This window comes from Echinococcus granulosus (genome assembly GCF_000524195.1).
Source record: "Echinococcus granulosus chromosome Unknown EG_S00055, whole genome shotgun sequence".
NCBI lineage: Eukaryota > Metazoa > Platyhelminthes > Cestoda > Cyclophyllidea > Taeniidae > Echinococcus > Echinococcus granulosus.
In genome coordinates, this window is record NW_020170435.1 from 290,140 (window position 1) to 301,286 (window position 11,147).

Here is an 11,147-nt window from a genome sequence, read left to right on the forward strand (position 1 = left end):
ACTGGGTTCAGATAGATACATCGAGATCTCTTGAGTGTGTGTGATTGGGGGAGTTGTTACCGATTTCGCGGCGTTCCTTAATGTAACGTCCTTGTGTGGAAACCGCCTAGATATCATGCCAGCAGAGGGGAAGAGAAATTGTATATTTTTTTCACCTTTTGGATAGTAGAACGAATCAATCTATAGAGGAATTAACTTTGTGATTGGGTTGTTGTTTGGCTGGTGGTAAAATGGAGGGGAGATTGGAATGACAGGTACCTCGTTTGATGGGTGGCTTCAAAACTCCTCTATTTATTTCCTGCACCTTTCAAGGGTAGAAGACTGACTTGTGTGAATAAAAAGTGACTTGTAGATTCCAACACCACCCACGCACTCTTAAAGTGCCAATCAAGTCATCCCCCTCCCTTTCCAGAGGGCTTCGGTTCCCTAGCGTGGGTGAGGGGACGGAAGTGCTTGGTGGAGCTCGGACACAGTTTATCACCGCGACACAACTCAAACATGGCCAAGAGCAACGTCATCATTGTCGGTGTCACTGCAGGCCACTTTCTCGTGATTGGAAGCAACTGAGATTCAGGTTGAGTAAATCCCATATGACACCACACACCACCACACAAATGGCGAGTAAGATGACTCTGCATCACACTTGACGATGAGATGGGAAGACGCGTGCCCTCATTGTCACCATCCCACTCCTCTTCCGTATCCTGTTGATGATCAGCTTCCTGGATTATCCATGATCACGTGTGGAATAGACCGTCCACAGTAGACCATAGACAGTAGACAGGCAAGAAACAGGAGGAAGGAAGAAGTGGGTGGGACTAGGAAACGGGTGTCAGACCCTTACGTAAACTGGAAAGCATCTGTGCAACTTTGAAATGGTGACTGTACAGAGGCGGCAGTCCAAAATGTCTCCCCTAGGCGGAAAAGGGGAGGAAGTCGTGGTGCATTATTCTAGTTGCCACATGTCACTGAGCGTCTAAACTCACACCACAAAGATGGTAGCCGGCAAATTTACCTCCTGGCATCCGTGTTTTTATGCTGCACTACATGAATCATCGTGGTGGCCCTTTCCATTGGGTTCTCAATTTTCCCACCTCAGAAGATGGCTTAACGATGTCGAATGAAGGTGTTCTTGCCCAACTACAAACGAAACCCCCTCATGCACACATGCACGAGACTGGTCGACGGGAAAATGAGGTGCCTAAGGTGGAAGTCGTCATAAACGCCACTGGAGAGAGGGAATTATCACCTTAGATGGATGAAAAACGCTCCTTCGTTATGAGAATTTAAGTGTGCGGAAGCCATTTCCCACCTCTCCTCCCCTTGCCCCGCCTCGCCTCGCCTTACCGATGCCCGCAGCCCTAATCAGGTAGAAGGATTCCATTCGACATGCGGCGTTTTTGATTGCGTGCCATGGCTAGCATTTCTTATTCCCCTCCAACATGATGGATTGCGTGGTAGTGTGTGAATTCCGGTGTGTGTGGGTGTGCGTGTGGGTATTTGCGTCTGTATGCCCCGAAGTGGTCGCCTGAAGTGGCCTTGGCAGTTCAGGTGGTTAAGTAATTCCCTTACCGAGTAATACTTACCTCCACCCTATTATAATCCACTTTCGCATTTTTTATTAAACAAAGAAGTACAACGAAAACGCATTTTAAGCCAGACTTGAAAATAACATGGAAAATGTGTATTTGACAACCGCTTTAGGAACAGCCCTTCCTAAATAAAATTACCTCATGAAACAAATATATCCTCTAATGGGTCGGAGAATTAGATGTCCCTTTTAGTCGAGTGACATTTTGTAATTTCACACTAGCACATGTCAACGCAGAGACTCCGATTACAAAGGAATTTGGCGTAATTAGTGCCTGGGTGAAGATAGCGAGGAACAGGGGAGTGGGCAGGGTAAAGGGAGGCGAGGAGAGGCAAGGGGAGGTAAGGTGGACACGGAGTCGGGTTAATTGTTTTTCCAGACCTCCTACAATTGACCACCTCTCAGCTGCTCCTCTCCCTCCCCCATTGTTGTCAAGGCAACATTTCTCTGCAAGTTGTGCCACGAGCATACCACCATGAATGCGTGTGGAAAAGTGGGTGCCACCCCTTTCGGTTGGGTGATTGGTTGATCAGACCGGTGTTGGTTGATGCACTTTACTATCATTAGCCTAATCTGTTTTAAAAGACGGATGTCATCATGCATACCCTAAAATTGTCATATTAGTGTCTCCGCCCAGTACACAATTATTTGACATTTGGATTAATGGATAGTCTCTACCAGAAGCTACATCCCATTGACTTCTATTAAGAAATGCGGGTCATTGTGCCGAACAAAGATATTTGTTGAGAAAGTCAATCCCTTTTGATATTTTACATGACCTTGAAAGTCACCAATCAGCCACCAGATGGTGAAGATATAATTTATCAGTACAGATTAACAGCATTTTGTCAGCTTACAAAAAATTTCATTTTAAAATCATTAGAACTAGTTTTTGAGGAAAAAAGTCCATCGTTTTAAGCTCTTTGAGTCAAATAAAGGTAATGCTCCCCACTGACCAATCAAAATCGCACATTTATGGGGTCTTCTTCTCAGGGAAATTAAATAAATTTCTTCCTTAAAAAAAAGTGCAGATAAGAAAAAAAAACAGAACCAAAAACGAGGCTGGATATTTTTCCTTAATTGTGAATTTCTGTGTTTAATGGGAAAATGTGCAATGTTTTTGAGAGATTTTTATTGTAGAACTCACTAAGTGAATTTTGTTTGAAAAAATGAAAACGACGCCTTTTGAAGATGGCGCACATCTGCCGCACCTAACGCGCTTTTCGGTATTGTGGTGGGCTTTATGACCTCGACGTTGTAATAACTTTTATGCTATAACAAAACTATCAAGTCTGACAAGAATGTAAAAGGGAGGGAGTGGGTTTTGCTTTCTCCCCTTTGGGGATTTGTGATGTAGCGTTTTTTTCCCGGTTTGTTTATTTATGCAAAGAAGACAATAAAACAAAGAACAGAAAAGTAGAGGGACTGATTAATTTGTTGCAATTAAAAAGGAAGTTGTTGCCTTAAAAATCATGGAATAGGTTGTGCTATTTCCCAAGCAGTGTTTAAAAAGTATCAGGAGTGGTTGGCGCTGGAGGCAAAATAAATGTAAAAATTGCTTAAAAAATGTGGTATTTTACAAGAACTTTAGGTAGAGGGGGTCGTGAGACGGACTGAGCGACCTATTGGACTGGTGGCTTTGGTAGCAGGAACTCTGAGTGTGTAGGTTGAGTTGATGGAATGGCAGGAAGGACTGTGGCCTACTTGGAAATGCAGTTAAAACAGATGTCATCGTCTAACTGACCCACTTCTTTTACACTCCACTCACCTCTCCTCCCCTGCCGTCTTCCGAAGTGGCATCGCCGACGTTCTGCGTAGTCATTCTTCTTTGTTGGGACTGCTGAATAGCGCCTCCTCGTGCTCTACTACGCCACACGTGTGGGAGTGGGATTTTTATTGGCAAGAGGAGGTCATGTGAGTATCTGGAGAGGGTTTTTCGCTCAGGATATGCCCAACATCTGACACTTGGTGGGAACTTGTTCCCAAAGGCGGAGAGGGCAGGTCAAGGCGGGTTTCATGCTATCCATATGGGATGTGCTACCATGGAGCTAATCGCTGTACTCATGGCGATTTCACAGGCAGAGGGTCTTCTGGCGTAAGATCGGTGATCACCGGCCTTGCATTGAAATGGGAAGGAAAGACGTGATCACCTGAAGTGTCCGTCCACTGTTGTGAATCTCTCACCACGGCTTAACTCAGTCGTCTGCACCCACAGTCAATGTCGCGACATTTTGATATTTGAGCTTAGCGTCGAACCGAGTAAATGGAGGACGTTCTTCGCTTGGATTGGCTTTGCCCACCAATGCCACCAGGTGCCACCAGGTGCCACCATCAAGATGTCTGTTGTTCCCGGGTGCTAGTCAAGTGAGCCGAGGGACTGGATGCTGGGATGACATGGATTCTACGCGTAGAACGGTGGAAACCATAGTCTCCATGGTTTAACGAGACGCCAGGTTGGAGGGCTTTTCTGTGATTACTGCAGTTGCAAAGTTGCCATTTCTTTTCCTCTTTTTCTCCTCCTTTTCTCCTTTTTAATTTACTTGTTGTGTGCTTTTAGAATAAAGACGGAATTTGGGTGCAAAATCGAATGAAATCAAGGTTACTGCAGCAGCGATCGCCTATGCTGCAGGTGCTACAGGTTTGGATCTTTAATATTTCCATTCAACGGACTCGAAAGTAAGGCTAAGGTTGTGGTGGAGGCGAAATTTGAAGTGGAGGTTGAAGATGAGGTCGAATTTAAAGTTAATTTCGTTATCCTTGTAGAGGGTGGTAAGTATTCATGACAGATGGCCACTGTCTAGTCGGAGAAGCTAGGATGATCGTATTACCTCACCCCCACTACGAATGCAGCAGTGCCAAAGCTGTCAACAAGGCATAATGATGTGAAAATTGGCGTTTTGTTGAAGGCTCTACTATATTCCACCTGTAGAACATTTTGTGTGCTGATTATGAAGAGAGCTGTCGGTGGTGGCTCGTCTTTACGCCGCTGTACACCAAGCAAAACTAAAAGCCTTTTTAGAGGAATTGAAATTTAAATCGACAACGTTTGACTTTACTGCATTATAGGGAGCTAAGGGGAGAGAGTAAGTGAAAAGAAGAAGGGAGGGAGAGAGTAGTAAGCAAACTGATAGAAACATAGAAGAGAGGAAGGAAAAAAATATCGAAATGTGTATTGGTTTGAGAAATAAGTGGTTTTGAGGACTTTAAAATTACTCTGCAAAGCAAAAAATGGCACCTACAAATCGCATCATTCGCAGGTAGAAATGCTAGAAGGCGAAGCCACTTAATAAGAAGCATTGGTTCCTCCTTTCCACCTCCTTCGCATCTCAACGGGCGATTGGCTGAATTTAACGAGTGAATGTGCATGAGAAAGAAAAACAAAATATAAAGAACACGTGGAATACAAATGGAACACTGTGTGAATGAATGACGTAGGGGAAAAGGGAAGGACAGGACAAAAGATTATTTCGACTGAATAAGGCGGATGAGTAGGTTGGGCAGGATCTGTTTAACATAAAACTTGGAAGGATTTGCGGATCTTTGTCACGTTCTCGTTACTGAAATTTGTTTGGAAGCGTGCGTGGGTCTACTCATATGAAATAAGTAGGGAGCTCTGTGATCTAGTCAAATGGGGAGATAAGGTAATAAATCAACTGTAGTCTGAGTTGTTAATAATTTGGTAGTTTGTTTAGCTACATAGTTGTCCCTCTCATGGGTGTAACTGCCATCTTGGTTGGGGTGTCGTCCCATTGGTCTTACTTCTGTCGGCGGTTTAACAACTCAGCCTTTCCATATATTTTTAGTGGAGCTGAATCTAATTAAATTTAGACACCCTTCAACTCGTTATGGAAGGATTCCGTGTTTGCATTTGTGATAGATAGAATTTGTTCCCTGGATACTTTTGCTTACTACTACAGCATTCAAAACAACGACACGATGACCTCTGACTGGGTGGATGGATGATTTAGCGAAAGTGCAAAAGATGAGGGCCATGCAAACCACGTCTACAAATACAGATTAGTTCAATCGTCAGCTTAAAAAAATCTCATCAATAAGCGGTTTAAGTACATCTGTGGGGTAAACCCCTCCCCGGTGCCTTCACTTAAGACTTTCAGAGTGGTCCCGCACACTACTCAACTACTGATTTCACGTCTGCTTGTGGTATTTTGGCGTATTTTTTCGATTCTAAGCATGAGCATGCAGCTTAGGGAAAGAAAATACACAGTTTTATATGTGAATTTTGTTGAAAGTAAAGCATGCAAACAATCTGTTTTGGTGAGAGTGTGCTACTGAATTACCCAAAGTAGCGTGATCGCACTATAAAAAATTTCACAATGCATTGTACTGCGGAGATGAAGTACCATTCCTGAATACAATGAATTTAAGATGTCTGATTGGAGTCGGAGGTTGCGTGCTCCTCCCTCACCCAGTCTCCTGTCTGCAGAAAGAAAGTATTTAGACCTGACCAGCCCAACTTCGAGCTATTCGTCTTCGTTCACTTCTCTATGGAACACGAAATACATTGCTTTTCACAATCCTGTAAATATATTGAAGTTAAGTGGAAAAAGTGAAAAACAAGTTGACTGTCCTCCAGACATGTTGGCTTTTATAAAATACGTCGTACCGTGTGGCTCCCAATTTCCTCACTTTCTTTGGCTACTCCTCTTGCCATTTCCACTTAAAAGCCCCCTTGACAATATCATCTGTCAACCTTTTCTTTACTAGTTACAAGTGGATAAAGGGACTCTTCTCACGAGTGATGCATTCATCTTCAAGTGTAACAGTGACAGAAACAGTTTGTTTATAAGATGTGTATTGCACTTTCCTTCCAAGGCCACGCGGCAACGCTTAACCCTCTTCCATCTGTGTCCATGTGATTGTGTATTACGAATACCAAGAAAAGGTAATTGGCACCACTTGGAGCTTAGAAGAACAGCGCCAGAAGCACTGGGGTAGAAAAGGTAAGAAAAATGCTGCATCTCCTTGACACCCTATACCGTGCCAAGTCGTATTCCGGGTAGTGGCGTGTTGGAATGCCTCAAGATGTCCTCTAATTCAAGTATTCCCTCTTCACAGGCTTGGTTGGACCTGACCCTTTACGTGGACAAACTTCCTCTTCAATATTGAAAAGAACCGTCTAACCTGTAGGAAGTTCACCTTCATTAGCGAACTTTACTGGAAAATTGTAGGCTCTACATACAACAATTACCCTTAATGTCGTTGTTCTGTGAGAGAGTACTTTCTACATAATTAATAAATAAATCCTGCAGAGTACTTTGTTTCACAAATCAATCCAAAGGGCTACCACTTCTGGTTAAAAATTGGTATCACATCTGAAGCGATAGGCCAAATGAATGGCATACCTGGCAAGTACTGGCTTGCCACGAAGTAGTCTTTAATGAGAAAGATTAAGCTAATTGACAAAAGCGACATTGTGACAAGAAAACTTTCCTTGAATTTTGGTAGATCTTCATCGATTAGTTGTAACTTGCAGGAAGACATCGGGTGTGTACGTTATAAACCAGGAAGACGGCACACCTCATACCAGTTTTTACATCCTCAGTGAGGTTTTGACACTTCTCCTGCCTCCACAGATGTAGAGACACCAAAATCTGTCGACATAATTGTCACGTGGCCTTGGAAGTCATTGTCGGAGAAAGCACCACCCACACATAAAGAAGTTGATTCCATCGAGAAATTACTCAGTGGTGAACGAATCGCTTGTGGAGAAAAGTCTCTCTTTATTCACTTGATGAGAGTAGTGGAAAATGATTTGTCACTGGTGATCAAAAAGGGCGTGTTAGGTAGACCTTTCACTGGGAAGGGAGGGCGAAGTGGTAATGTAGGCCAAACTATCGGGCACCGCACAGTAAGACGCATGCAAAAAAGAGGGAAAATTCGGAGGATTCTTGACTTGGCTTTTGCCTCTTCTACTTGTTTTTAAAGTATTTGACAAATTTTGAAAAGCAACTTCTTTTAAATTCCACAGATAAGCAAACGGTGACGAAGACATCAAAGTATAGTTGGTCTGATCTGATCGCTTTCCGACTTCATAAAGGAGCTTGGATAGGAGTGGTACTCGTAAATTCCTCCCTCACTTGGTGACCCGCAACCTATTCTCTTCAGCAAAATCAATGAATCTTTGAGGTACAACGCATTGTAAAATGACACCTATTAGTTTGACTGTTCTACTTTGGAAAATTCAGTAGTATGCCTGGCCTAAATAAAACAATCACAGGTATCAATTTCCCGAGTTTCACATCCAAAAAACTAATATTTTTTTTTCATCCAGAAATGCCACGTCACACTTTGGAGTGAAAAAGTACTCCGAAACTATAAAAACGGTTGTAGAACAGGTGATTGCATATCGTGGAGGCCCTCTCCGAATTCCATGTGGGTGGACACCGTGAAAGGATCTGCGACACGAATGTACTTAGGTCGCTCGAACGCGGCATTACTTCAATCGATGATAGCCATCTTGTGAAAGTGTCGATCGGGATGACTGCTAGGTGGTGTTATTTAGGCACCGCCCGCCCCTTCCTTGAACCTCCAATGAAACACCCACCTCCCATGTACCGCTAAAGCAGGCATGGAATCTTTTTTCATCGAGATTTAGATTGCCTCAGTTTGAAGAGTCAGCTTTGCTAGGAAGGTGCAGGCGAGTTTAGATGACTCCCATATGACAGCAGTGCAACCAACGCAGCAGCACTTTTGAAACAGCAACTAGAGCTGTGGTAGCCAAGACATCCATGCAGTTAAACAAACCACTCAACTGGATAACATTTCTGCTTCAACACAGACAATCTCAGATTGGACACCTCACAAGGGACAACATCTGAGGCTAGATGGTAGAACGCTTCATATTTTGCTAGCATCGAGATGGCAGCACACGCCGACCCTTCGGGTACAAAAAGCACTCAGTGTTTCAATTTTTGCCCTGTGAAACAACTTCCACCAACTCTTGTCAATCTACTTCAGTACTCCATCGTGTAGTCAGTCAAAAAGTGTTTCATTATGAAGGGTAAGAAACAAGGAAGGTGCAACACATCACACGATAATATGATTTACTTGCGTTGAAGAAGTGAAACACTCGCATAAATGAAGAGGGGAGAAGAGAACGTGTGTGTGTATGTGTATGGGAGAGTGGGAGAGAGAGAGAGAGACTGAAATTGATGAAGTAAAACAGGGCAGTGATAGGTATGTGTGTGTGTGGGAAGTGGAAGAGGAGCAGAGGAAGGGAGGAAGGGTGAGAGAACGTAGACTTAAAGGGGCGAAAGTAGTGGAAGGCAGGGATACATATTGCCGCAAACCATACTTGGGGCATGGATGGAGAGAGGGAGGAAGGGAGGGAGGAAAGAGCACGAGAGGAGCCAGAACACCGTCAATTCAAATGCACACAGGGACGGGAAGGAGAGGAGGAGGGGAAGGGGGGAGCAAAGGAGAGTCCAAACGCGAAACCACGTGGTACGTGCTACGTCACGTCCCATCACATCACATCGCATCACATTATCTCATAGTCCTTCCATCGGCCACTCGCCTGCAATCGCTTCACTTTGGCGCGTACGCTGTTGGCATTGCGACGGCCCTGTAACTGTGAGTGTGCCATTCGACGACGCACCTCGTTGAGGCTCGGGCAACTGCCGTTCGCGAAGAAGTCACGGAATAACTACAATTCATAACGTCACCTACTTATTTCAAATCGATAGATTCAGTCGTAGAGACACAAAATTAGGTATTAAAGGCGAAAAAGTAAATCAAGACGGTCCAAATATCTATGTGACCTCGTTCTATCCACCTCGCGACCTCCCTCCCTTCCATCGGTGATTCACACAGTACCTCATTCATTCGTATCACATTCTATCATCTCCTCGGTCAAAAACAGGAAGCATTCCGGGTTCTTCGAAATCGAGGCGATGCACCACTATCTCGCCCGTATGGATAATTCACTAAAGAATCATCAAAGCGACAACGACGCTTCCCATATATTGCCCATTTCAATGAGCATGTGAGCAGAGTAGTTGGTAAATAAGTGACTTGCTTTGACAACAAACTGGGTCTCGTAGTCGTTGAAGAAGCGATTGGGCGGACCCCGAGTGAAGGAGCGTGCCCTGATGCCCTGATTATCCGCAGGTCCAGGATGGTGGGGAGGCGGAGGGGGATGCAACGGGGGTTGACCACTGCTACCTCCATGGTAGGCGCGAGGATGGTAACCACCACCACCGCCGCCACCACCACCACTGGGATGGTGAGGCGGAGGCGGCGCGAGATGAGGATTACCACTAGTCGAAGCGGTTGTCGTGTTGCCTCGACTTGTCACTCCACCACCGCCACCTCCACTACCGTAGCCGCCGACTTGAGACTGTTGGGAGTAGTAGTCATAGTTGCCAACGCCACCTATTTCACAAATAAAAAGCACTTTAGTAGTCGGCCCACTTCTGCCTTCTCCGTCTTTTGGTTCCCTAACTCCCCCCTCCCAATAATGCAATGAGGCCAAACTGAATTGAATCGAATGGAATACTTCAAGAAAGGCTTCCAGTTTTGTTGTGTGTCCAGCGATATGAAGACAAGCCGTCACCACCTATACCTTCCTCATACCACTGGGCAAACTACCCCATAAATAATTATCAGCACACGAAATGTCCTCCCGGTAGAACATGGCTGAACCTTCAACAGCACACCAACATCCATATCGGTTGACCTTATCAGCAACTTTGGTACCGCTGCATTAGTGAGAGAGGTGAGGCACAACGGTAGTCGTGTGTCATGAATTCTTGCAATCTTCCGCAAACACACCGAACTTCATTACAGCTTCGACTTCCACCTCCACCTCGACGTGGGGTTCTACGCGGAGTGAACATCTTGAAGTGTGCGTGTTACATGAAGAGGAGAACCTGAAGCATCTGAAAACAACTGATATTCGTCCACTCAACCGACCGCAACTCCCTCATCCTGATTCTCGGCTTGACTCGCAGGATTGAGTCAAGCTTAACCACAATCAAACACGTCCTTGTCCCCTCCTCTCAGCAGACCATCGAGGCAAGCACGGAAGACCGAATCATCACATTTCCATCATTGCCAGATAAAGGCAGCGTCTGCCACTGACAATGAGTGACCGCAATCGCTGCCTCACGCACTTCGCGTCCACTCGAAAAACATCAAATAAGGAGACCTACAACATCTACAGTGTTAATGCGGGCGATTTTTCACCCACATTCCTTCTTTATTCCAAAAGCAGGCAATAAGAGAAGTGAAAAAAGAAAAGGAATAGAAAAAAGAAAAAGAAATTGCAACGTTGCAACTGCAGTGATAACAGAAAAGTTCGCCTTCTTGACGTCTCGTAAATCATTGTGGCGCATCCAAGTGGTGCACACCTTCCAGTCTACTTCTCACTCACAGACCGTTATGCCAACGTTAACCGTGGAGGTGTTGGTTTCCACTAACCTACGTGCAGGGTCCATGTCATATCAGCAACCAGTCCTTCGGCTCACTTGACTAGCACCCGGGAACAACAGACATCTTGATGGTGGCACCTGATGGCACCTGGTGGCATTGGTGA

General features: G+C 44.8%; 2 protein-coding genes across 2 annotated transcripts in view; both read right to left on the reverse strand. All coding sequences in view use genetic code 11, as the record gives it.

The window, feature by feature from the left end:
* Positions 1-392: 392 nt before the first annotated feature.
* On the reverse strand, positions 393-3,413 carry EGR_06346 (hypothetical protein; the record flags this gene model as incomplete). The annotated part of the gene is made up of 2 exons (XM_024495595.1): positions 393-722; positions 3,360-3,413. The coding sequence occupies 2 exons, from the start codon at positions 3,411-3,413 to the stop codon at positions 393-395; spliced, it is 384 nt and encodes a 127-aa protein (XP_024349993.1).
* A 4,842-nt stretch (positions 3,414-8,255) lies between these two features.
* EGR_06347 (hypothetical protein) overlaps positions 8,256-11,147 on the reverse strand; it is a gene marked incomplete at both ends in the record, with an annotated part of 17,465 nt that continues 14,573 nt past the window's right edge. The window contains 3 exons of the mRNA XM_024495596.1: positions 8,256-8,376; positions 9,097-9,257; positions 9,636-9,985. Coding sequence (XP_024349994.1) covers positions 8,256-8,376; positions 9,097-9,257; positions 9,636-9,985 — 632 coding nt within the window. The remainder of the gene's footprint in view (positions 8,377-9,096; positions 9,258-9,635; positions 9,986-11,147) is intronic.